Source organism: Camelina sativa, chromosome 1 (assembly GCF_030686135.1).
Source record: "Camelina sativa cultivar CO46 ecotype springtype chromosome 1, ASM3068613v1".
Taxonomy (NCBI): domain Eukaryota; kingdom Viridiplantae; phylum Streptophyta; class Magnoliopsida; order Brassicales; family Brassicaceae; genus Camelina; species Camelina sativa.
The window spans coordinates 5,167,445-5,191,620 of NC_141880.1; the positions used below are offsets into that span (position 1 = coordinate 5,167,445).

The window sequence follows — 24,176 nt, forward strand, 5'->3', positions numbered from 1 at the left end:
TGCACCAAATCATTTTTATATCTAGCTGGGCCAGATTAATATAATTAGTAATCCACATTATGGGCTGCTGGTCGTTTAACGTCAGGCCCTCTATCATCAGATGACTCAGACTCATCATCCTGTGTAGGAGGAAACTTGAGTGAAAAAATTGGCTGGTAGTTCTTCCTTAAGGATTTTACAATAGTATATTACCATTGGCAAATCATGTTGATACTTTATAATCTGAAATTGTCAATTGCTTCCCTGTGCATGCACTTAAAAATTACGATGAATACCAAATATTTGGATTAAAAGAAAGAAGATCTTTGTACTAATCCTCCAATTATTCACCTCAAAAGAATGTATTTTGTCATGTACAGAAAAGAATGCTGCTATGAACATTCCTATCTGCATTCTTCAAGTAATGTCTTTAGAATGTTGACTGAAGTTCCCAGCCTATAAATCTCAATAGCAGCATTCTTCAAGTAATATCTGAATCTGACTGACGAGGAAATGAAGTGTCTATAATAGAAGCTCCCAGCCTATAAATCTGAAACCATAACAGAGAAGACGATATCCTCACAACAAACCCAGTAATTTCCATAGCCATAGTGAGTTTCACAGAGAAGATGTAAAAGGCTTGATACATCTCAAATCTTTTGTCAATAATAGGCAGCAGATGATAAGTGGCTCTCTACAGAATCTGAAGAGGACATAACAAAGATTTAATGATCATATCATTTCAAAAAAGAGAAGGAGCAACCAAAGAAAAGCTCAGGACAGTTAATACAATATGTGTTGCAAATTAAACAAAGCCACAGAAACCAAATATATGATCATCATGATCACAAGTGGATAATGACATACCAAATCTCCTTGGAGAAGAGTATGAACCATGAGACATCAAGAAGATTTTAAAACTTTATTCAAGACATAATCTCTTAACATTTTTTGCCCAAAAGAAAGAGAGAAATCTTTAACACTTAGAAAGTAAAGTAAAATTCCGAAAAATAAAAACTGAAAACAAAATCACAAGAGAGACCAATATAACCATGTTTCCACTGGGTTACCAAATCTAAACAAGTGATAACAAGATATAGGAGGCCAACATCATCACGCATTCCAGTTGCTAAACACTGATCAACCACTCTTAATCGTCCAACAAGCCAGACGAAGAGACTGAGCTGGAAGAGTAGGGACTCGAAGAGCCCGAGCTGGAAGTGTACGAGCTGGAAGAATCCGAGCTGGAAGAGTGCAGACCCGAAGAGCCCGAGCTGGAAGAATACGGACTGGAAGAAGTCGGCAGACTTGAAGAGACTGAGCTGGAAGAGTCCGGATTGGAAGAGACTGAGCTCGAGGAGTCCGGACTTGAAGAGGTCTCCAGACAAAAAGAGACGCGAATGGTCTCCGTATTTACCAGACCCGAAAAGGTCTCCGGACTTGACGAGACCGGACTGAAAGTGGCCTTCTTCTTACCAGACACGTCTGGTAGGTACCGAAAGTAACTCTGTAACTTGCCATTCTTCACTAGCTGTGTTGCTTTATCAATCTTGCCTACACCCATCAAACGCTCAACCACGGGTTTGTACATGTTGGGGCGAGACAGAAGCTTGTGTTTGATGGCCTCTTCAGATATCTCAACCGCTCTATCTAGATCACCTTTCTTGCAGAGAAGAGGGATTAACAAACAGTAAGTCACTGTATCAGGAGTCAAACCCTTCTCCTTTATCTCATTGTACCATTTCATAACCTCCTCGAGGTTGTTATCAAGGCGGTAAGCCGTGATGAAAGCATTGTATGTATGAACATCTGGCAATATCCCTTCGGATTTCATAACATCGATTAAGTTAATTGCATCAGTGAACTTCTTGTTCCGAGTCAGACCTCTCACCCTAGAGTTATAACTCCTTATGTTAGGAGCAAGATTCTTGGATTTCATCAAATCCCAAATCCTATCTCCTTCAACAAACAGCTCCCTCCTATACAACTCTTCTAACAGTGTGTTGAAAGTAATCAAGTCAGGCTCAAACCCATTCTTCTCCAGCTCCTCAAAGATGGACAATATATCATCCATAGAGCCTTTACGGCAAAGTGCTTTGATCATAGTATTATAAGTAACCAAATCAGGGGTAATACCTAACTTCTCCGGCAACTCCTTGAAGGCCTTCATTGCCTCATCAAGCTTCCCCGAATTAACATAAGCCGATAAAAGAGTATTGAACGATTTGACAGTACGCTCACAGTTTAGCTCAGGCATTTCATCGAACAACTTGTGTGCATGTTCCGCCATTCCTGAGTATCCATAAAGAAGCATCATACGGATAACGAAATCTTCAGACTTGATGTCATCGAACTTCTTCTGGTACTGAAGGACTTCGTCGATCGTTGAGAACTTCTTCGCTTCCCTGAGACGGCGGATAAACGCACTGTAGAGTCCATGGACTTGCCGGAAACTCTCTGACTCGCATGATTTCTTGAACTTCTCTACTTTCTTCGTCAATTTCGAAGTTTTCGATTCCTTTGCGTCGTTCGACGACTCCACTCCGTCTACTACGGCGGTGGAAGATGCGGTGGGTGCCTTCAATTTACTAGGGAATTTACTGGGTTTGGTGTGGCGTTTAGGTTTTGTGGACTTAGCGGTGGCGATTGCAGACTCTTTGAAGATCTCATGGAGGCGAGTGTACAGCGATGAGCCCACCTTGCTCATAGCTTTTTGCAGATCGCGAATGTGAGTGTGAGTGAGGAGAGGGTTTAGGGTTTTAACTCCGGCTAGGTCTTCTTACTTAAGCCTCTTAAAAACAGAACAGCGTGCCGTTTTTCTTGACTACGCAGCGTTTTAAGTTTTAACCCCTTAAATGCATGCCATTTTTTTCGAATCAGAAAAATAAAAATGGAAATTCTTTCAACTTTTAAAACCCACACAAACAAAAACGACAAAGCTACAGATAGTTCTGTTATTCAATCACACCAGAGGACACTAATGAAAGGAAACATGGACTAATAAGACACTAAAGAGCAAAATGAACACTACTCTTCGGAAGAGAGACGTAGCTTGCACTGCAAATAGTCATTCGTCTTTGCCAGCTCGACGATCTTTTCAGCTTCATCTTGCTTGGACCCTTTCACCAATTCATCAACTACCTCTTGCAAGATGGCTCCATCGACAAGAAACCGCTTACTGAATATCTCCTTGCAGAGCTCATAAGCAGACTCTAAATCTCCCGCCTTGCACATTGCGGGAAGTAGTGAGGTAAAGATGAATTTCATCGGACGGAGACCATTCTTCTCAATCTCCTTGTACCACGTTATGGCTTCATCCAGTTTTCCTTCACTGACGCTTCCTTTGATCATGGCAGTGAATGTGAAAACATCGGGTTTAATCCCATTAACCTTAAGTTCGTCAAAGAGATTAACCATCTCATCTGATTTCATCTCTGTGGCTAATCCTAACAACCGAGCATTGTAACTACGGACGTCTCTCTTAACATTCTTCTCTCCCATTCTAGCCCATATCTTTTCTCCCTCCTGGATCTTCCCTTTTGTATACGACTCATGTAATAGTATGTTGAAGGTGATATGATCAGGTTTCAATCCCTTGTTCTCAATCTCATCAATCAAGGCAACAGCTTCAGTGAAGGAACCTTTTCCACACAATCCCTTGATCAAAGTATTGTAAGATGCAACATCTGGTTCAATCGAGAGCTTACCAGGCAACTCCTTGAAGAGTTCTTCAACCAAATCGAACTTCTTGGAGTTCACACACGCATTAAGCAAAGCGTTGAAAGACAACACTGTTCTCTTACAGTTTCTCTCAGGCATTTCGTCGAACACCTTCTGCGCGTTCTCAAACATACCGACTCGTCCATAGAGATTGATAATCCTGGCCACGAATCCTTCCTTTGACATGTTTGGGTACTTGTTCTGCTCCTCCAGGATCTCCTCGATCCACTCAAACTTCTTGGCTGCGGCGAGACGGCGAACGGTTCTCTCATAGACGGCTATATTCTTCCGGAACCACTCTACTTGGCAAGCCTTCTTGAACTTCTCCGTGATGAATTTGGGGTCACGTTCGTCATTTACGAGAGTGATGAGGGATGATGGTTTGGATGGCGAGGCTGTGGTTGCAGCTGCGGTAACGGCGGAGAAAAAGCGGCGGTTTGTGGGAGTGCTGAAGCTGAAGGTGCTACGGAGGAGAAAGCGGGAGAGCGACGACATCGTTTTTAGCTGTGTGCAAGGTTTTTCTCTCTTTTTTTTTTTTTTTGGATCGGAGTGTTCTGAGGTTTTAGTCAGGGCAGGCAGGGGGACGGCTTTAATACTTCAAATTAGGTTTGGAAATGTTTAGAAGAAAAATGAACCCTTACTTCTGTATTACAAAGCAACCGAAATAGTGTTTTTAAATGACAATTCACTCATATTCTTTGGGGATGGGATTTACTTTGTATCATTAAAAAGTATAAAACTGTGAATTTTTATATTTTGTAGTTATCCATTAAATGTTATGTTCATTTGTCCATGTACCTATCCGATCCCGACTGCATTTGGTGTTTGTCACTAAGAAAAGCTTTGAAAGAGTCATAAGAACGATGAGCATACCTTGAGTTGGAGACTACTGACTAATGACCAGTATGAAGCTCAAGGCGAATTTAACTCACGACGAATCTTGGAAGGAATATAAACCTCTGACAAGAAAGACAGTGAGTGAACTGAGAGTGCTTCGATCTCAAACTTCACTCCTCTTTCCAGCATCGTTTCAAGTTCCAACCTTAGACAAAAACCGTTTTGATCAAGACTAGTTTTTGTACTCTTAAATGAAATGTAAATACAAAAAGACACGGAAGTTTGTTGATACCTCCATTGTGGCAGTTCACGTTTCAGGTAGCATCTAAGCAACAGTGCCTCAGTTCTTTTCTTATCTGTCAGTGAAAATAGTCCGATCTCATAAACGTAACCAATGAAAAAATGGAAAATACAAAGATTAAAACGATAAGGTGGTTTAATGCTCTTACCTTCTTCTGTCAAAGGCAAAAGACACTGTTTGGGTACATCATATATCTCAGAGTCTGAAGGAAAAGCTCCCAACCATTTCATATCTGGTGCTCGTAATGATTCAATATCATAGGCCATTTGCTTACAGAAAGATAACAAGCGACATAAGGAAAATGGTTCAAAATGAAATGGGTCAAAGCCATATAGATCACTACCAACAAACAATGCAAGCGGTAAAAAAATTCAAGTTCAATCATCTAATATTCTGTAACAGAATCTAACCATGGAGCCAAAACGGTATGTGGCTAGGATCTCAAAGCCATATGGATCACAATCGACTAGACAATGCACAGGTAGTTGCAACTTCTCAATGAGGAGTCGCAAGAACCTGGAAAGAATCTGTGTTATTCGCTAGTATATTTCCTCAATAGAAGATAATGTCTGATACGGTAGTAATCCAAGAACCTGGGATTAAGTTATATACCTTCTTGTTGAGACATCAGGATAGCCTCTTCCCTGCCAAAAACAATCATACCTTTACCAAAAAAATTGGAAGAGAGAAAGGAAAACTAGTCAAAACTGAAATCAGAAAGAATAAATCAACTGCAGTGCTTACTGTGATAACGATGCAGCGGTTAATCTTGCAAAACATATCATTTGCTAAACGCTGGAATACTATATATAAACAGTAGAATGGATGAAGTGATCGATCAGTTGGTGAAATGAAGAAAAAAAAGCATCATCCTGGTTACAATATAAATAGAGAGTCTACCTGTTTCTTTTTCCACCACCAGTATGTACTCTGCTAGGCTAACAATATCTGCAAGCATGAAGATGACATCCAAATATCATTCCTAACACAAATATTGTCAGCTTAGATATTGATTTGACTTCTATAGAGTCATAAAATAATTGCAGATATAGGATACCTTCGACTTCCTCTACAAGAACAGGAACGGGAAATGCCTGAAATGAAGTCATCTGTAGAGTTACACTTCTAGATGCCAACATAAAAAATAAATCTCTAAGTTCCAATCTTACAGTATTCAAGCTGTTTAAACAATCAAACTTCCTTCCAGCTTCCCTAAATTTTAACCAGCCCATCACCAACCTACAACACAAAAGAAAGAATGATGAGGTGGATCCTAAACTAGTGACATTCCCAAGATAGAAGCAGTGTAATTGTTACCAACGGAGTACCCACCCGTTTCCAACAGAAACCTGCAAAACATCACACGAATCACAGACTCAAAAAAGGGGGATTCTAATTCTTTATAAGGAAAAAAATGAAAGTGAAGGTGTTAAAGTACTAACCACATTCAAGTTGTACCGACGACACTGAAAAAGGATGCATATATCACCAATAGCGCGGTCCACAACTGATTGTGCTATATAAGAAGCAGACAAAAACAGTAAGGCCAAGAAGACAACAATAGTGATGCAAACTCATTAGTTAAGCATACTATATATGAAGTTGAGTTTATCAGGAAGAGGTCACCAGATACATCCATAACTAATAAAATACCTTTGAATGCTGAAGGGTGCATGTAGTAGATATCTCTTTTGGATGCATGTCTATTTTCTTGAAGAAGTTGTTGGACTATCAACATTACTCTTAGCAACATATCTGAAAGGTGGAAACTGCATACTGTGATACTACCTAAACCAAGAGATAACACACTGAAACCTGACTCTCACCGATTCTGTAGGTTTGAGGTTCCCTCTTAAGAGTGAGAATGTCCTGACCCTTTGGTTTATCAGAGCTGCAAAAGCTATATAGACAGCATAAAAATCGATGAATCAGTCCAGACTCATAATCCCATTCTTCATAAATAGCTCGAACCAAGTCCTAAGGGCTAAGAAACACCGTCTTCTCTCTCTCTCTCTCTATATATATATATATATAACAATTCAAGGGAGAGATTTTAAAAATAGAGACAAACCAGTCCGATTCTGGATTCATGCAATAGTTCCTAAATCGATTGATTGAAATTTTCGGAGATCTTCCCTCGGCAAGATCTTCAACGACCGATCGAGTAAACTCTGCTCAAAAATCAAATCATGGGGATGAACAAAACAACTCAGAATCAGCGAAATCATCGACCAGCGAGAGAATTCAATCTAGAGTACGATTCGGAATTCTGGGAATACACTTTTGGGGCTTTTTTTGGATTACCTTTGATCCTTTGAAGCAAATTAGTCTCTTCTGGACTCGAAAATTTTCCCTCCATCTCTTTCGTCTCTAATTTCTTTTCAAAACTCAATAAATGCCAAATCGGCGACGATACAGACGGGAGAACTGTGGGAGGGTGTACGAAAAGCTTGCCGTTATAAGCTTAGAATGAAAACATTGCGTGTCGTTTTGTTTCTTCCGTCCAAATAAAAATACTCCGTCACGGTTAATGCGTTATGTCCGAACCTCATGGTTATGCGTTTTATCACACTATTCATTAATCTAGGCAACGTATATATGACCGTGGTGAGATTATGCGAAAGAAGAAGAAGAAACAACTCAAAATAAATGGATATTGAACAAACCATAGTTATACTTATTTGCGAGTATGGATCGATGAAACTTGAAAGAAACAGAAAATATCGGACTTGGAGAGCTACCTATATATATGTTTGATAATGAGCCTAGCTAGTGATGCCAATATACTCCCTAGTCCCTCCACGGCTCCACCCTCCTGTCCTATGAACTATATTTTAATTCATACGGTAATATATATTGGATAGCTTTGATAATTTAGAATTAGGTCCAGTGGTCGAGATTTGTTCGTGAGTGAGCTACACGCTCGAGCACGTGAGGAACGTACCAACATGTTCGAATCTATATGATAGCTATTCAATTATCTAATATTTTTTCTTCTCTTTGATATCCCCTCACCTAATAATATATATAGAATCTAACAACTAAGAATATATTTTTTAACAAAAAAAAAAAACAAGTAAGAATATACTACTTTCATATATTTTATCTGAAAACGAATTAATGATCATCAGATACGTATTTTTTTTTATTTTTTAAATAATGGACTCATCCTGTATTTCTGACTATAATACAAACAGTGATAACATTTAAATTGTATTCTTCCGTTATATTAGTAAACAAATGGAAAGCTGTCGCGTCGGTGGGTTGTATTTTTCATTAGGAAATATAGTAAAAAAAACAAAAGTTACGGCACGGATTTTAACGTCGTTCAGCATTTTTTCAAATATCAGAAATTTTGAATTATTTTGAAACTAAATCTGATTACTAAATCCGATCAATGAAATGTAAAATGTAACGTAGAAAATAAATGAGAGATACCTAAAAATAAGCCTCGCACCACACAGATTATTATTATTATTTTTGTTAAACAGCATAAAGCAAGATTTTTATTCTTATTCCCCGTGAACTAAAAATATTACATTTGTAAATATTACTCTAGTATTAGTAAGAAAAAAAATAACGAAAGTACTTGAGAAATTTAAAAAACAGAGAGAGAGATCTATTACTCAGTCGAGGTTGGTGAAACTACCAAAGAGAGTTTCTTCGTGTTGTCCGCCGACAACATAGTCAAGAATCCCTTCCGTCGCCACTTTTAAGCCGGCGCCTTCGCCAGGGATGGTAGATGAAGACGGAAGGTCGGAGGTGCGTGCAAAGAAGAAAATGGCGGCGAGAAAGAGAGCTGTCGAGACAAATAGTGGCCAGAAGTAAGATAATACAGTGAGGAAACCAGGGGAATAAGTGACGAGAGCCACGGTGAGGAGAGATAAAACGAAAGCCAAGAAGATATGGAACTTGAACTTCAAAAGCTTCTCCCGGAACTCCATCTCCGATCACCGACCAAGATCTCTGTGACAGTCTTGTGTTGTTATCACGAGAAAGATAGCTAGAGTGAAGAAGCAGAGAGATGGAGATAAGAGATAAAAGATATAATGCTAACTTTCTCTCTCTCTCCTCTTTAGTGTCTATACGTAAAGAAATAGGAAAGATTCTTTGCTGACAAGGAAAACGTCAAAATCTGAAGTTAATTTGTTTTTTTACATGTTATAGTTATTTTGTTTTTTTTTGAAAACGCGTTTGAAAAATGGAAAAATCATGCTACTGTTTTGCTTTAAAATCAATACAAGAGTTAAAAGGTTATTTTGGTTCAATATGAACAATATTACGTTAAAGTCAAAGAATATTAACATTTTCTGACACAAATAGTAAATCGTACAAAGATAATAATAGTGATAAGAGAGATGAACTTTTGTCCGTTTTGCATGTCGACTTTTATAATAAGGCCTGTCAAACAATTTTATGGGCCTTTATAGCCCGATTTGTCTTTTTTTTTTTTTTTTTTCTTACAGAATAGTATTCTGAGAATACTTTGGGGATGTTATAAAAGGGAATATTTGACAACTCTTTTTTATTACAAAGATGATTGTAACAAATCTTATCACTTATCATATGATATCTCATATCAGTCACAATAGAACGAAGTCGCATTTCTAAGGCATTCAAGTTTTCGAAACGAGAGAACCCCACGGAACGAGCCGTCGTTTCTAGCTCTAGTAAACGGTGAGGCATTCCCTCCATATTGTTTGTAACAGCGTGATGTTTACATGTCAGCAAACAACTCATCACCTCTACAAGTTTTACAGTTCTCTCCTAAACTCGAACTCTACAAGTAAGATGCACGAAGTGATAAGTGTTTTCTTTTACTCTCTTCCGTCTCCTCATAGACAATTGGAATCCAAACTCTTTTTGGAGGCAGAGTAAAGAAAGCTTTCTGTTGCTTAGCTTTTAGCGTCATAAGGCTCGAATCAGACGAGCTACAAATGCTCCATCCAAGGAGTGTTTCACTGGGTTGGATAAAAAGAAGCCTTGCGAGGTTACGAAACTAGTTACTGGATATATGGAGAACTCCTGGTGTAAAGCAGAGAGACTAGTCGTTAGATATCAACATCTAAACGAAAGCAAATGGACTATAAAGATTCTTACAGGATGTCTTTGGATAAATGCTTCGACCCTTCCTTCATTTTCTTCGGAGTCTATAGAGCAAGTACTGTATACGAAGACCCCACCGTGCTTCACCAGTAGTCTTTGAGATTTCAATCAGGGGTGTCGTCGCAGAGAAAAGTATCAGATAAGCCGCACATAATAGTTTTCAGAATCAATCTAGTGACTGACCAAAATGTATGTACAGAGTGCATACTTGGAGGCAGAATCAAGAAGCTCATACTGCAGTTTTGTGAGCTCTACCATGTCCACAAGTTTACGGTTCCATCTCAAGTCCGCTCTCTACAAAACACAGATTAATGCGAACAAGTTAATCATATCAGATCAATTCAACTAGCAAAGGAAAACCTTGCTGCGGAAACAGTTGGATAAAACTTCTCATGTTAAGGAAAATTGCCAACAAGAGGCAATTTAGGGTTACATTATAACACCTGCAAGCCTGTTTTGATGCGGACATACTCCTCCATATGTAACGATAGCTCGTGTGGAACCTGTAGGCTGTAGCACAGGAAAGCCATAATTGAAGTAAAATATTATAAACATTTTTCTAGTGTATAATACATAATCAATGCCTGTTGTGATTTGGATATAGACAACAGATAGGCTGCACCTATGACCCATACACACCATATATAATCTCACAGATGCAGCAACTGATATTGAAGGCTCAGAGCATGAGGAAATAAGCACATTTTCAACAACAACTTGCCTTCAGCTGAATGAAGCTCATTGTGACTGAGAATCTGAGATCTACCATTTAGATAAACATCAACTATTCGGCCGTTGACATACAATATCGTTCATATTAATGTTAATCCATGAGGTTGATGATATTGGGCATCTCAAACATAAGGAAGGCAAAAGATTCGGTGCTTCCGATATGAATTTGTGTTTTCTATATTTTAAGGTGTTTGCAACTTGCTTGTCAAGTCCAACCAAATCAAACCGGACTACTTTAGATCAAACTGAACCACACAAGTTCTATAATTTAATATTTAGTCAGGTCTAAACCAAAAACAAAAGATTTAAGTAAAAAAGAACTGGCCTAAATTTAACTTGCAAGTTTGTGGCCATCGAGCCATACAAGCTTTGGCACAACCTGGCGGACTAAGGAGCTGAACTCTTCCCCTGCAATTAGGTCGTTGCCTCTTATATCTAACTGCTTCAGTTTCATCAAATCCCCAAGCACCAAATACGCATCCCAGTATTTACTAGGCACCTCTCTTCCAATTTCATCCGAATTAGAGAGCGGAGAAGAGCAAAGGTACCTTGTTGTGTCCACTGGGTGCTTGCCAGCAATGTTGTTATGTGAAACATCCAACACCCTAAGCTGCTTCAGAAGTCTTAAAGATTCAAGCGCTGAAAAGCTCCTGATTCTGTTGTGACTCAAATTTAGGCAACAGAGAAGCTGCATCGTCTCCAATCCTACAGGACCCATATTTAATCACACAGATGCAACAACTGATATTAAAGACTCAGAGCGTTAGAAAACACTACATACCATCAGCTGAATGAAGCTCATTGTGACTGAGATCTAACATTTGGACAAATAGCAACTTCTCGACAGCGGCCATCCGAGAGAGTGTAAAGTTATTGAGCCTTAGACATACAATATTGTTCATATTCCTGTACCGAAAGAGGTGTCTGGACAGGGATTCGGTGCTTGAAGTCACCTGTGCATCAACATTTCTCTTTATGACTAATAAATAATAGGCATCTTTACAAACAGTGAAAAACTCATACAAATCCGACAAAAAATTAAGAGCGGAAACTCAACATGAGATTCACAGCTAAAAGGAAGACTAAGTACCTTGTGGAGAAGAGCTACACTGAGCTCATCCTTGTAGTACTGGTCATGCGAAGAATCAAGGGCAATCAAATCGTTATACAGCTGGAGGATTTCTTTATAATGGATACCCTTAACAGCATCATCCGAGATCAGAGTTTCCTCAGCCATTAAAAGCCTTGCAAGAATGAGCTTTCCAAATTTGCTACAAAAAGAAAAGAAGAACTCAGAAGGTCAAGACTACAACTTCTCTTTTCCATTAAATCAATAAAGTTTACATGATTATTTTTACCTGTCAGGCAAATCACGAAAACATTCAATCTCCATCTTTATAGTTTTCTTACGCCACTCAAAACCCGTATCAGCATTTAAATGATTCAAGGAGATACGAGAATTCAAATCCTTCGACTGTGCGTCCCAATTGTCAAAACCACCCCCCGTCCATAAAACAATGCCTTCTTGTGACACTCCGGCAGTGTCATGAATATGCACTGTAAATACAAACTCATAAGGAGTGCTGAAGTTACATCCCCTGGAAGAAACAATTCCTGGAGACTTCCCAAGGCTGACCTTCACTTTGTTTTCCGTGCGAGAGCAAGGTTCTGTACTGTCAAATTTCAGACGAGCAACCCATACACAAGAAAACACTCGAGAGTTATTATCTGAAACGGGTTCCCAAACAAGGTCCTCATGTCCTTTTAGTTCAGAATCAACAGTAACAGTAGACGAGTTTACTCCACTGACGGCTTGGTCAAAGTAAAGAATCAGTGGAAAGGAACCAGACTCGGAGCAGAAAGTAGTGAACTTAGAAGAAGAGCCAGTGAAGCAGCCAGGTCCAGATAGAATGATAATGGAACCATCTGAAGGCCACGAGGAAGTGCGAAGAGGAGTCTCCAATTTAACAGTCTGGTCAAGAAGCCAAAGATAATAAAACCAAGGACTTTGGTCACCTTCGTCCGTAAAAATAGCATTATGAACATAATCAAATTCACGACGAATCGTTTCCTTTGGCATAAATCCATCAGCCATTTTTGCGACTAAACTTGATAGAAGTACACTGCAGAATTATTAGAATAAATAAAAAAAGTGAAAACCCGATCACATTGTTACTGTGGATAAAAATTACTGGATCAAGAAGGTATAGTGTAACAAAACCTTTAGTTCTATTAATACTAGATAAAATCTGGTGGTATTTACCAACCAAAAAAAAGAAAATGTAAACTTGATATGGTTGATAAACAAATCATATGTATCTGACCATCAATCTAGTCCACACATGCCAACTTTAAATATACATACCTACGATTGTGCCACGCAGAATAGTTGCTGCGATTGTGCCACGCAGAATAGTTGCTGAAACTATCATTGATCATATCATTAATCATATCAGTTGTATACTGCAACTCATCCTGCTCTGACGTCTTGGTTAGCTCCACAACAAACCTGGAAAAAGGAACAAGACGACGACGAGATATGAAATATGCAAAATCTGATTGACAATGTGAAGCAATTCCCTAAAATCTCACCTCACCTGCGATAGTTCCAAGCGTGAAAGTTCCTGAGATCGAGCTTTTGATAATTATTCAAAAGTTGCAATTCTTTTTCTAAGCAGGAATAATGCCCCATAGGACTTGAGATTTTTCCGGAGGGTTTTTACTACCTAAGATATATCACAGGCAATTCGATGAGACATGAATGGGATGTGAAGAAAAGAATCTAACACAGCAATAAATGAGTAAACTTTCCACTCACGACTTCAAGTTCTTCATTGAGAATTGAGTTGACCAAGCTTGGATCAGAGTCGTCGATTCGAGAAAGGTTATCCTCGACGGCGAGCTTCCGATAGTTCCAAGCCGTGTAGGCCTCCGGATTGATTTCTAGAAGTTCCGCGCTTAATTGAATTGCTTCCTGCGTGTAACTAGTATAAAACCAAAAACATATGATTGATTGATTGATTGAGAGAAAGGAAAGAGAAGAAGAAGAAGACTGTACTATCGTACATTTTTTTATGGTGATTGGACATGAACTGGGACTGGAGCGACCGAAGCTTTAGGGCTTTAGCAGCGGAGGCTGCCTCCTCTGCTGGATTCGAAGCCGCCTTCCTTGGACGACCGTGCATTCTTCTTTGATTTGGGTGTCGTCTTCTAGTTTTGGGTTCCCACTCAATTCATTGAACCTAAAAACAACAATATATATATATATATATATATATATATATATATATGTATGTATGTGATAAAAGGAACCGGTCTGAGTAAACCGAGTTTAAGCAAAAATTGCAACACCGGTTCAATTGAATATTACGAACCGGGTTTCTTGGAACAGAACAAAGAGTGTGGTCGTGTATTTGGAAAGAGTGTTAGTAGCTTTGCTTTGGAAAATGATTCTACAACATCATGATATGCATCCAAATTCAGATTATGACTATTCAAATTGTCCAATAGCCGCAACAAACAGAGGTAAAACAAAACAAAAAAATCTTACAACAATCAGTAAGGCTAGAAAATAAGTTCCAAGGGAATGAAAAAGTATTCAAACAACATGAAACACATTCCAGGTATATCAATTAACCAAAAACTGAGACACAATGTCAACGCGCCAACGAATACCATGTAGAGTCCCCAAAAGTTTAAACTAGTCCACTTCTCCATGAATCTCTCTTTCAATCATGATATTAACTATATCATAACTGAGACACAATGAGCCAAATCATACAACCTAGGTAGAGTCCCCAAACGTTTAAACTGCTCCACTTCTCCATGAATTAATATGAATTCTAACCAACCAGTAGTATCAGAGACATATCTATCTGAAATACAGTTCTCGGGCCATTAGACTCACCTCAGCATTGATGCAGTGATACGTTCCATCACTCGTCACACATCTATAAAAACAGAAAACCATGTAAGAATTGAACAACTGAGAAGACATGATGTATCATATTAGTAGGTAATATGGTTAAATGTACATGCAATGAAACCGTACTTTGAAGTTGAAGTTACAGTGGATGATGATAATGCATCACCGGATTTATTTTTCTGATCATCCTGAGAACAAAACACAAAAAAAAGCGTTTGCCACATGTAAAACTCTTTTGCATGCATAAGAACCTCACAATTCTAGGTTTTAGTCTTACCTCTTCAGTGTCGTTGATGGTAGAATTTGGCTCAAAGGGAACCACCCTCAGGTCCTGGTTTATGAAAATAAACTATTTTATTTACACCATGAACTTTAGATGATATCTAAGAACATCAAATCCATATTTACCAACCTCAATGTCACTGGTTAGAAATTGGTAACAGCCTTCAACAAAACCAGTACGTCCAGACACAACCACACGCAATACTGCACAATAACAGAGGCGAACCCATTACACTTGCATCCACATAAAAAGAAGAGCTTGAGATTAAAAAAAATATAGAATTCAGGCCAAGAAAACACTCAGATTCACCGGAGACCACGAACAGAGAGTTATTAATCGAAGAAATAAGGCTTTTGGTAGACAAAATCACAAATCACTATTTTTCCCGAGAATTAAGACTCAAACTCGTAAACAACAGTTTCTTCAACTGAAATCGCATCAAGAAACCAAAAAAATTTCCCGAGAAAATCCAAAATCCATCGCACCACGAACACAAATAAACCTTCCATAAATAAACAGTTTCGCTCATATAGAAACATAAATACGCTAAGAAAACAACGAGATTTTCAATATTCTTGGACAAGCAACTGAATTCGCCTCCAAATTTTCCCGAGAAAACAAAAATTTTCCCGAGAAAAAACACAACTCCGTTCTCCGTAATTGCAGAGTAAGTCAAAGAACTTACCACAATCGATCCCGAAACTAGCATCCTCTGGACGGTAAAAGTAAACCGTTCCCTGAAAGAACGCTCCGGTTCTCTTCGACCTGAAGCTCGCCAAAGATCCGACGATCAACTTTTGCTTCGCCATGGCGACACCGAGTAAGCGATTGATGAGGTTCTTCAATAATTGTAGCTTTTTGTGGAAGATTCTGTTTGTACTTGTGATCTTTGGGGGAATCTTTCGTTCGTTAGTTCTCGAGACTGCGAGAGCCTTCGCTCTGTGGCGGTGTTCCCTTTATATTGGCCGTTGGAGGGAAGGCTAAAACGTCAATTATTATTATTTTTTCTTTTCTTGGGTCATAATACGTCAATTTTTTTTCTTTCTAATTGTATAATTTATTCAGAAAACACCATCAAACATTAGCCTGTACACACTAAACCGGATTAAACCGGGTTCTCTGACTTTGTCAATTTAAATTTTATTAAGAAAACAAAAGTTTTCTTAATTTGGCGGATCAAACAAAAGTTTTAAAGTTTTCTTAACCGGGTTCTCTGGCGTTGTTGCTGTTCTGAATTTGGTGTACTTCGGCCATTTTGATTGGTTGTGTGCATCACATAGAAATCTGGCAAGGATGAAGAAACATTTTATGAAGTTTTCTAAACCATTAACTTGTAAAAAAGTTAAAACAGAGGAATAGCTCTCACAAACAATGAGTCATTCCCTACAGTCAAAACAATTCAGCATCTAACGACTTTACAGTTCTCTCCTAAACTCGAACTCTACAAATAAGATGCACGAAGAAAAAAAAAAGTGTTTTTCTTTTACTCTCTTCCGTCTCATCATAGACAAATGGAATCCAGACTCTTTTTGGAGGCAAAGAAAAGAAAGCTTGCTGCTGTTGCTTAGCTTTTAACATCATAAGGCTCGATTCAGACGGGCTGCAAATGCTCCATCCAAGGAGTGTTTCACTGGGTTGGATAAAAAGAAGCCTTGCGAGGTTACAAAACTCGACGGTACAAAACTAGTTACTGGATCTATGGAGAACTCCTGGTGAAAAGCAGAGAGGCTAGTCGTTAGATATCAACATCTCTAAACAAAAGCAAATATGGACTACAAAGATTCTTACGGGATGTCTTTGGAGAAATGCTTCGACCCTTCCTTCATTTTCTTCGGGGTCTATTGAGCAAGTACTGTATACCAAGACCCCACCGTGCTTCACCAGTCTTTGAGATTTCAATCAGGAGTGTCGTCACAGAGAAAAGTATCAGATAAGCCGCACTTAATAGTTTTCAGAATCAATCTAGTGACTGACCAAAATGTATGTACAGAGTGCATACTTGGAGGCAGAATCAAGAAGCTCATCCTGCAGTTTTGTGAGCTCTACCATGTCCTCGAGTTTACGGTTCCATCTCAAGTCCGCTCTCTACAAAACACAGATTAATGCGAACAGGTTAATCAGATCAGATTAATTCAACTAACAAAAGAGAATCTTGCTGCGGAAACAGTTGGATAAAACTTCTCAACCTTGGAGAGGACGCCGAGTCCAGAACACGGGGCATCAAGCAAAACTTTATCATATCGTACCTCATTGGTTTCCTAATACATTAAGTTAGAAGCAAGCATGTGAGTAACTTACGAACTTGGAAAGTTCAGTTATTCAAACAGTGTTAACTTACAGCGAAGACACGGAGATCGGAGTGAATGGTTGTGATAAGTCCATCAACTTGGTGTGATTTTGCTGTCTCGCCAAGAATTCTTAGACGTCCTTCGTTCACATCCATAGCATATATCATACCTATAACCGATGCGAGTTTGCCAGTCAGAGGATGGAACCAGTCAAGTATAGCAAGAAAGTTTCTCAAAATAGATGATTTCGAAAAGTAAAGAGTAAGATACAAGGACCACAAGCCTTTGTGATATTACCTTGGCCTTTCAAGCATGATGCCATGAATAGGGTCTTTCCTCCAGGAGCAGCACATGCATCCATTATCCTCTCGCCTGGCTGAGGTTTCACCACTGAGACTATTAGTCCTGCAGTACCAGACGTGGATAGATATTTAACTACCAAAAGAACTAGAGGATTTGGGATAACCTTAAATCTGTTTACACATGAACAATTTTTGAAGAGGAGACTGTATTTTTTCTTAGGAGCAGACCAAATAATTACAAAACTAAAACTGACCTGCACTCTCATCCTGAACAGAACAGAAGCCTTCCTTGAGTAAACCAGCTTGCACCACAGTCTGTTCCAATTATCAATTTTGAAACTTATCAGCCCAAAAAAGTAAAGAGTGGAGTTAGGAAAACGAGGATTAAGGAAAATTGCCGACAAGAGGCAATTTAGGGTTACATTATAACACCTGCAAGCCTGTTTTGATGCGGACAAATTCCTCCAAATTTAAGGATAGCTCGTGCGGAACCTGCAGCACAGGAAAGCCACACTTGAAGTAAAAAACTAAGCCTTATAAGAAACATGTGCCTGGTTTTACACAAACATGATGATTTCATAAGGAATAAAGAACGTGAAAGATTAAACGAGAAAAACACCTTTAAACTTTCTAGACGCTCCACAAGGTCTGCCCTTGTAATGTCCCTTCCCGTGTTGGCCCTGATAGCATTAGAAAAAAGTATTATCTGCCTGACAGCTGATAAGTTCATCTTTCCTTATGTGAAAGCAAAATGTTATCTGAAGATTTAACCTTAAGCTAAATCCAGGATCACTGTTATTCCATATCATCAGCTTTGTGGCTTCATCCAACCCAAGATACTTTACCCATCGCCTAACCATCCACTGGGTAAGGAAAGAAAAGAAAATGAGGCCTCATTGCAGTTGTTCAGCACTACATAGATATTTTCACAGCTAAACCAAGTAATCTAGGAGCCTCACAAGTTCAAAAAATCAATTTCACACCATTATATAACTCTAGCTTCAAATTCTAACCGCAAGAAAAGATGAGGCTATAGCTAGACGAACTTACAACGGGATGTGAATGAAGGGTAGCAAGTGCACGTGCTTGTGCACGATCATCCCCTTCCACTTTAGGTAATGGAAGGGCGTCTTTTTCCTGCAGATCCCTACGTCAGAATTCATAGAAGCTTAAGTTTGTTTGATTAAAGTTCAACTGAAGAGAAAAACACGGAAACAAGTTTAAGAAAGAGAAACCTTAAGAGAGACTAGCTTACGAAGAATCCCATTGACAAAATCTCCAGCACCAGGTCTGAGGGCAACCTTTGCAAGCCTTACGTTCTGGACATGAGCAAGTAAACAATAAAAATATAGAAGAAATTGAGAAAGAAAATAAATAGAAAACTACTAGTGCTATATTATACTCATACCTCATCTACAACAGCATATGACGGCATATCAAGCTTAATGATCTCATAGACAGCAATGCGGAGAATCTACAATAGTGAAAAGGTTGGAGATGCGCTATAAGTTTGACCATATTGCTGGCAGTCTGCAAAGTCTGACAGAAACAAACATAATTCACAAGGGAATTGATACCTGCAATAGAAGAGGTTCCATATTTCGAAATGTTCTCTCGTTGTGGCAAAGGGAACCAATCAAATGATCAAGAAACCTCCTCCATCGTATTGTTCCTCCAACAACATCCGTAACCTAATTGGTTTGCAGATAAGTAACTGACTTTTAGGAAAACACAGTTTTTCCAAATGGCTTAGAACAAGATAAAGAGAGTGGCAACACTAACCAGTCTAAGATCCCGGTCATCCAAATCGCGAGTCCGAAAACCGATAGTCCTTTCAACGTAACTCATCTCATTGCTCCCAGAGCCTTTTCCTTTCTCATTCAAAAGATCAGCAAACGCACCTCCGTACTCAATTCTCATCAATCTAACTGCAGATACTGTTTAAGCCTCCCACAAACAAAACAAACTGATATCAGATATGAGGCAAACTCAATTGCAGTCGACTTATATCGAAACAAAAAGACTCCAAAATACTAACTACTCTTTTAAACGACACAATTCTATTTCAACCTAGAACCTCACTATGACAATATCACCCCTCAGCAAGCATAGTGTAAAAATGTAACAAAAGTATGGATTACGCTACCAGCTCTATGTGGAGAAACTTCCAAATTCAGATTCTGGGGTTTCCTCGGCGGAGCCACCGGACCTGCATATTGAGAAATTTCCGAGTAAAGCACAGAGATTGACGACACTGCCATTAGTTTTCTAGTTTCTCTCAAGGAATCCAAAAAAAAAAGTTGAACCATTTACCTCTTCTACCAGGAGAAAATGGTTTACGTGTCTTTTGGGTTCGCTTCAACGACTCTGAAGAAGCTTTCTGCGTTTCAGCAGATAGATAAACGCGAAATGAGAGCAATTGCGCCATGGATGCTCTCTCTATCTGGAGCTAGCCAAAACCTTGGATTTATAAAAAGAGAAAAACTTTATCGTACTTCAGAACAAAAACTCTTTCTGGGAAAGAGGGTTTTTCCTCTGGAAGGGTGTCATAGCAACGATTAATGGGCCTAAAGCCCATATTCTGCGGATTTGCTTTCGGTTTAATTCCGGCCCTTCTACTTTGTTTTTATTTCTATGCTTTCATTTACATTTATTTCAAGGTCAAAACCGTAATAACGTCAAGAGTCGTCTTCCCCAGCTTTTTCTTTATGGGTTTTGTAACCCTTGTTGCAGGCGGCTGAAGCTACTTGGATCTCTCTTCTCCATTTCTCCTTTTGGTAAGTAATTTTTTTTACTCTTTCATATCAAAAAGTCTACTGCTATTTTACAACTTACCTTCCATAAAGATAAATATTTTACGCTATTAGTATTTTCAAACGTGTTAAAAATCTACAACTCTCACTTTGTTTCAGTAGAATTGAACTAGGAGGAAGTCATGTGGTTCAGAATAGGCATTTCACGTGCAGTCAGCGCAGAGATAAAGTAAAAATAAAAAGTAAAGAGACCCGTGACCTCTCCCTTGCACGTACGTGACACGTGAGCATGATTGGATATTTAGAGACGAAGCTGCCCTCTTTCCCCCTTCCATTACTGTACTGAGCTGAGCCGAGTCACTGTTTGTTAAGGTACACTACACAGTTTCTTTTTTTGGGGTTCTTGAAATTAAAGAAAAAAGGGTACTTTCTTTTCAGGTCTTTGCTTCTTCTTATAAGTTCTTCTTTTATAGACAAAATTTTCCTGCTAAAAGCTTGGTTTCATTAGTGTTTTATTTTCGTCTCTTCTCTTGTCTGCATTATTAAGAGACAGCCAAATCTTTTTTGTCGTTGATGTTTAGGATTGAATGGCTACTTTTCATACTGTTAAAGATGCGGTGAAGCTCTTTGACGCTGGTTTCTGTGGAGGAAAACCTCTTAACAAGAGACAAGAACAGGTATATGTTTCTTCCTCTATTTATAAGTTATGTATTTATAACATCTATGTTTCTTTGGAGGTGATATATTTTTTGAATTAATTGTGATTGCAGGGAGTGTTGGTGGAGGAGACAAACCTCTGTCTCTGGAACAGAGAGATTAATAAGTTGAAAGAAAAGATAAAGAATGCTGAGAAGACCAAGATTGAGGCTTTGTTTGAGCTTGAGGAAGCTAAGAAAACAGTTGAACGTCTCAGTCAGAAGCTAGGAACGAAGCAGAATGTGAGAAGTGGTGAGATAGATTTAGATTTGAGTACTAGTGTGAGAGGTGTGACTACAGAGTTAGGCTTTGCTAAGGAATCGATTCATAGAGTAGCTGAAGAGGAGAGTGAACTGTGTTTGTTAATGGAGTCTCTTAACCTCGAGCTTCAAAAAGTGGAGAAAGAACATTCAGAGCTTAAAGAGAGTGAGCAAAGAGAGAGGGATCAAGCCATTGAGAAGCTGAAGAAGGAAACCAAAGATGCCAAGACCGAGCTGTCGCTGTTAGAAGAAGAGCTAAAGATTGCTCTTTCCGAGGCTCAAGAAGCAGAAGCAGCAGAGAAACATGCCAGGGAACAGTTAAATGTTGCAGTTTTACAATCCGATTTCAGATCATCATCAGCTGAGGTGAAAGAAAGTGGTACTGAAGAATTAACTGAGACAGAAGCGTTAAGAGCTTGTAGAGATGAAACACTGAAAACATTAGAGATGAGTGAGAGAGAGATTGAAGATATAAAAGCAGCAACACAAGATGCATTGAAGAAAGCTGAGATAGCTCAAGAAGCTACAGTTGTAGTGGATGTAGAGCTTAAACGAAGGCGTAAAGCAGCGAGTAGGATCTTGGCAGAATCGAAAATGTGTGCCAAATCAACAAAGGAAGTGCTCAAGTCAAAACCGAGATCATCGTCAAAAGAAGGTTGTTTGGTCAAGTGTTAGAATGAATCTCTAATCACTTTTGTAATTGTGAAAATCTGTAACTCATAATAAGGAGAAGAAGTGTCACTTTGTTGGTAGTGGTCAAATTTGTAAGCGTTAACTAATAAGGTTGTGTGGTTCGATCATCATCAAAAAAACAAATTTGATGATTTTGATTATATTAGCAACAAATTACAAAAAGTCGGTGATTACATTTAAAAAAAAAATATATATATATATATATGATTAAGGTCGATTAACAAAAAGGAGAAAGATAAGAGTACTTATTAAGGTCGGTTAATACACAATTGAAGGATCGTAAAATATAGATCGAAGGCTCGTTTTATTTTTCCACTTCTTCTTCTCTCTCTCTCTCTCGTTAACGAGCCTGAGAGTCCTCTTCGTCGTCCCTTATCTCGATCTTGGTTGATTTCGCTCTCTGATCAGAAAATTAGGGCTTTTGTTTTCTAAAGATGACGACTGCAGCAAGACCTACATGGGCTCCAGCTAAGGGAGGTAACGAGCAAGGTGGTGCTCGGATCTTTGGTCCGTCTCAGAAGTATTCGTCCCGTGATGTCGCCGCTCACACAACTTTAAAGCCGAGGTAATATTTCGAAAACTATTCTCTCTTCCCTTGATTCGGTGCGAATTAGATTACATGAAATATTAGGTCTTTGATTTGATGAGATTGTCTAGAAATCTAGGGTTTATTAAATTCAGTAGAGTACTTTGTCTTTGGGTTACTGAGATGGGTAGTAAATTCAATAGATTCTATACTAATGTCTCTTAAACTATTTTGTTGTTTGGCAGGAGGGAAGGGCAACACACTCAAGAGGAACTCAAGAAGAAAAATCTTCGTGATGAGCTTGAAGACCGTGAGAGGAGACACTTCTCTTCCAAAGACAAATCATACAGTGGTAAGATAATAAATTTCAAGCCTTTTTCATTATGATTTTGCTAATAAAGCTTCTACCTTTTTGGTTGAACTGGATATGGACTAATGAGTTTTTTTTTTTAATCCTTAGATGAAAGAGATAGCAGAAGAGGAAGTCAGCTTTTACTGGAAGGTTAGAGAAACTCATTTATTTATTTCACCTTATGTCGTGACCGTTATTTGTGTCACATTTGATAGTTTGATTATATGTTTTCTAACCTGGATGCCCTTACGTTTAGGCTCTAGAAAGGATCCTGAAGATCGGATTTATGCTCGCAATGTAGATGCTGATGATTCTGATGGTGATAACAATAACAATGGTGGCGATGAAAGGTGCCTATTCTTGATCTCTCCCACTCTTGTCTTCCTCTTTATGTTGTTCTTTAGATTTCGCTAATAGTATCAAGGTTGGGAATCTGGTACCTAAGCTTTAACTGTACCTCATTGCTTTTCATCTGGGCCATAGTTTGGCAAAATACAATTGATTTTGGGGAAAATGTTTGACGACTTATGTGGACTCCCAATATTCTAGTTCTTTCAAAGTTATCTTACAATCTTTTTGTTTTTTTTTCAGTGATGATGAAAGTGACGATGATGACGAGGACGACACTGAAGCTCTTATGGCTGAACTCGACCAGATAAAGAAAGAAAGAGTGGAAGAGAGGCTCAGGAAGGTAATGTTGCTATTGTCTATGATGTTTCTGCTCAGATTACTATTAAAAATGGATATGATAGGTTTTTCTTTTAACATATTTGACATGAGGAAGATCTCTTTCTTGCTACAGTTAAATGTTTTATTTGTTGGTAACTAATGTGTCGTGCGCATTTTCCAGGAAAAGCTGGAGCAGATGGAAGAGCTAAACGCCAAGGAAGAGGAACTTCTCAAAGGAAACCCACTGCTTAATGCTCCAACTTCGTTTAATGTCAAAAGGAGGTATAGATAGCATCTTTTGAAATCTTTTCTTTCTTCATGATATCTTGGGATTTTATATATTACTTGTTTGAAGGTAGATAGTTAAAACTACTTGTGTCTTTTTCAGGTGGGATGATGATGTTGTCTTCAAGAACCAGGCACGTGGTGAAATGAAAGCACCTAAGCGCTTCATCAATGATACAATCAGGAGTGACTTCCACAGAAAATTCCTGCAGAGATACATGAAGTGATTGTTGAACAATACTGTTGTTGCTACTTTTGTCTGTATGATGATTACGATTTAATGCTTTTTATTCTGTATGGGATTATTATGATGTCTCTCAATACTCAAAACTACCAACTGTTTTATGGTCTATATCATTTGACTCTAATGCTACATCGCGAATTCCTGCTTACATCTTCTTATCCAGAAAGGAAAAAAGCAGTATAACTTTATATGACATAGAAACTGACATAGAAATGTCTGGCCGTC

General features: G+C 38.6%; 8 protein-coding genes and 1 pseudogene across 11 annotated transcripts; 2 read left to right on the forward strand and 7 right to left on the reverse strand.

Moving 5' to 3' along the window:
• Window positions 1-882: 882 nt before the first annotated feature.
• Window positions 883-2,686, reverse strand: LOC104777519 (pentatricopeptide repeat-containing protein At3g13150-like). Its single transcript, XM_010501792.3, has one exon. It carries the CDS (start codon window positions 2,684-2,686, stop codon window positions 1,130-1,132), a length of 1,557 nt encoding a protein of 518 aa, XP_010500094.1. The 3' UTR covers window positions 883-1,129.
• Window positions 883-7,661, reverse strand: LOC104777482 (meiotic recombination protein SPO11-1). Of its 2 annotated transcripts, none has more exons than XM_010501751.3 (15): window positions 7,142-7,661; window positions 6,909-7,008; window positions 6,664-6,737; window positions 6,491-6,592; window positions 6,280-6,353; window positions 6,170-6,186; window positions 6,007-6,076; window positions 5,895-5,931; window positions 5,738-5,785; window positions 5,582-5,640; window positions 5,450-5,481; window positions 5,248-5,353; window positions 4,986-5,106; window positions 4,829-4,892; window positions 883-4,741 (listed from the first exon to the last, which is right to left on the reverse strand). In XM_010501751.3, the coding sequence occupies exons 1-15, from the start codon at window positions 7,194-7,196 to the stop codon at window positions 4,612-4,614; spliced, it is 1,089 nt and encodes a 362-aa protein (XP_010500053.1). In that variant the 5' UTR covers window positions 7,197-7,661; the 3' UTR covers window positions 883-4,611. The 2 variants fall into 2 exon arrangements, with proteins under 2 accessions (XP_010500053.1, XP_087356471.1); XM_087500345.1 differs by having other exon boundaries at window positions 6,155-6,186.
• On the reverse strand, window positions 2,863-4,194 carry LOC104777508 (small ribosomal subunit protein mS79 (rPPR3b)). The gene has a single exon (XM_010501784.2). It carries the CDS (start codon window positions 4,192-4,194, stop codon window positions 3,007-3,009), a length of 1,188 nt encoding a protein of 395 aa, XP_010500086.1. The 3' UTR covers window positions 2,863-3,006.
• Window positions 7,662-8,314: 653 nt separating the features above from the next.
• On the reverse strand, window positions 8,315-8,911 carry LOC104777528 (uncharacterized). The gene has a single exon (XM_010501805.3). The coding sequence runs from the start codon at window positions 8,779-8,781 to the stop codon at window positions 8,464-8,466; it is 318 nt and encodes a 105-aa protein (XP_010500107.1). The 5' UTR covers window positions 8,782-8,911; the 3' UTR covers window positions 8,315-8,463.
• Window positions 8,912-10,880: 1,969 nt separating this feature from the next.
• Window positions 10,881-13,925, reverse strand: LOC104777556 (geranylgeranyl transferase type-2 subunit alpha 2-like; annotated as a pseudogene). Its single transcript, XR_015558024.1, has 8 exons — window positions 13,742-13,925; window positions 13,494-13,659; window positions 13,273-13,401; window positions 13,041-13,184; window positions 12,034-12,798; window positions 11,766-11,946; window positions 11,457-11,628; window positions 10,881-11,380 (listed from the first exon to the last, which is right to left on the reverse strand). The product of XR_015558024.1 is annotated as a geranylgeranyl transferase type-2 subunit alpha 2-like (transcript).
• A 258-nt stretch (window positions 13,926-14,183) lies between these two features.
• Window positions 14,184-15,803, reverse strand: LOC147949557 (uncharacterized). The gene is made up of 5 exons (XM_087451503.1): window positions 15,569-15,803; window positions 15,013-15,086; window positions 14,878-14,931; window positions 14,727-14,788; window positions 14,184-14,625 (listed from the first exon to the last, which is right to left on the reverse strand). Exons 1-5 carry the CDS (start codon window positions 15,690-15,692, stop codon window positions 14,547-14,549), a joined length of 393 nt encoding a protein of 130 aa, XP_087307629.1. The 5' UTR covers window positions 15,693-15,803; the 3' UTR covers window positions 14,184-14,546.
• Window positions 15,804-16,187: 384 nt separating this feature from the next.
• On the reverse strand, window positions 16,188-20,152 carry LOC104777532 (uncharacterized). Of its 2 annotated transcripts, XM_010501811.3 has the most exons (17): window positions 19,787-20,152; window positions 19,620-19,682; window positions 19,256-19,410; window positions 19,051-19,164; window positions 18,882-18,947; window positions 18,709-18,792; window positions 18,524-18,610; window positions 18,245-18,336; window positions 18,093-18,153; window positions 17,906-17,965; window positions 17,728-17,788; window positions 17,469-17,576; window positions 17,222-17,340; window positions 17,070-17,141; window positions 16,883-16,968; window positions 16,672-16,768; window positions 16,188-16,592 (listed from the first exon to the last, which is right to left on the reverse strand). In XM_010501811.3, exons 1-17 carry the CDS (start codon window positions 19,899-19,901, stop codon window positions 16,461-16,463), a joined length of 1,572 nt encoding a protein of 523 aa, XP_010500113.1. In that variant the 5' UTR covers window positions 19,902-20,152; the 3' UTR covers window positions 16,188-16,460. The 2 variants fall into 2 exon arrangements, with proteins under 2 accessions (XP_010500113.1, XP_087356605.1); XM_087500479.1 differs by lacking the exons at window positions 18,882-18,947; window positions 19,051-19,164; window positions 19,256-19,410; window positions 19,620-19,682; window positions 19,787-20,152 and having other exon boundaries at window positions 18,524-18,620; window positions 18,709-18,751.
• LOC104777576 (WEB family protein At3g13190) lies at window positions 20,131-22,037 on the forward strand. The gene is made up of 4 exons (XM_010501853.3): window positions 20,131-20,250; window positions 20,386-20,598; window positions 20,808-20,903; window positions 20,997-22,037. The coding sequence occupies exons 3-4, from the start codon at window positions 20,814-20,816 to the stop codon at window positions 21,855-21,857; spliced, it is 951 nt and encodes a 316-aa protein (XP_010500155.1). The 5' UTR covers window positions 20,131-20,250; window positions 20,386-20,598; window positions 20,808-20,813; the 3' UTR covers window positions 21,858-22,037.
• Window positions 21,997-24,059, forward strand: LOC104777591 (uncharacterized). Its single transcript, XM_010501870.3, has 7 exons — window positions 21,997-22,440; window positions 22,647-22,753; window positions 22,862-22,903; window positions 23,010-23,103; window positions 23,345-23,444; window positions 23,604-23,704; window positions 23,811-24,059. The coding sequence occupies exons 1-7, from the start codon at window positions 22,310-22,312 to the stop codon at window positions 23,932-23,934; spliced, it is 699 nt and encodes a 232-aa protein (XP_010500172.1). The 5' UTR covers window positions 21,997-22,309; the 3' UTR covers window positions 23,935-24,059.
• The last annotated feature ends 117 nt before the right edge of the window (window positions 24,060-24,176 follow it).

Excerpts from the sequence above, each read along its gene's own strand:
- LOC104777519 (XM_010501792.3), bottom strand. The coding sequence starts at position 2,686 with ATGAGCAAGGTGGGCTCATCGCTGTACACTCGCCTCCATGAGATCTTC.
- LOC104777508 (XM_010501784.2), bottom strand. The coding sequence starts at position 4,194 with ATGTCGTCGCTCTCCCGCTTTCTCCTCCGTAGCACCTTCAGCTTCAGC.
- LOC104777482 (XM_087500345.1), bottom strand. The coding sequence starts at position 7,196 with ATGGAGGGAAAATTTTCGAGTCCAGAAGAGACTAATTTGCTTCAAAGG. Across the intron at positions 5,932-6,006 it reads GTTTAAACAGCTTGAATACT|GCATTTCCCGTTCCTGTTCT; the intron begins GTAAGATTGGAA and ends ACTTCATTTCAG. Across the intron at positions 4,742-4,828 it reads CGTGAACTGCCACAATGGAG|GTTGGAACTTGAAACGATGC; the intron begins GTATCAACAAAC and ends TTTTTGTCTAAG.
- LOC104777528 (XM_010501805.3), bottom strand. The coding sequence starts at position 8,781 with ATGGAGTTCCGGGAGAAGCTTTTGAAGTTCAAGTTCCATATCTTCTTG.
- LOC147949557 (XM_087451503.1), bottom strand. The coding sequence starts at position 15,692 with ATGGCGAAGCAAAAGTTGATCGTCGGATCTTTGGCGAGCTTCAGGTCG. Across the intron at positions 14,789-14,877 it reads CCATCAACGACACTGAAGAG|GATGATCAGAAAAATAAATC; the intron begins GTAAGACTAAAA and ends TTTTGTTCTCAG. Across the intron at positions 14,626-14,726 it reads ACTGTAACTTCAACTTCAAA|ATGTGTGACGAGTGATGGAA; the intron begins GTACGGTTTCAT and ends CTGTTTTTATAG.
- LOC104777532 (XM_010501811.3), bottom strand. The coding sequence starts at position 19,901 with ATGGCGCAATTGCTCTCATTTCGCGTTTATCTATCTGCTGAAACGCAG. Across the intron at positions 17,789-17,905 it reads GCATCAAAACAGGCTTGCAG|ACTGTGGTGCAAGCTGGTTT; the intron begins GTGTTATAATGT and ends TAATTGGAACAG. Across the intron at positions 16,769-16,882 it reads CTTCTTGATTCTGCCTCCAA|ACTGGTGAAGCACGGTGGGG; the intron begins GTATGCACTCTG and ends GAAATCTCAAAG.
- LOC104777576 (XM_010501853.3), top strand. The coding sequence starts at position 20,814 with ATGGCTACTTTTCATACTGTTAAAGATGCGGTGAAGCTCTTTGACGCT. Across the intron at positions 20,904-20,996 it reads TTAACAAGAGACAAGAACAG|GGAGTGTTGGTGGAGGAGAC; the intron begins GTATATGTTTCT and ends TTGTGATTGCAG.
- LOC104777591 (XM_010501870.3), top strand. The coding sequence starts at position 22,310 with ATGACGACTGCAGCAAGACCTACATGGGCTCCAGCTAAGGGAGGTAAC. Across the intron at positions 22,441-22,646 it reads CACACAACTTTAAAGCCGAG|GAGGGAAGGGCAACACACTC; the intron begins GTAATATTTCGA and ends GTTGTTTGGCAG. Across the intron at positions 22,904-23,009 it reads AAGTCAGCTTTTACTGGAAG|GCTCTAGAAAGGATCCTGAA; the intron begins GTTAGAGAAACT and ends CCTTACGTTTAG.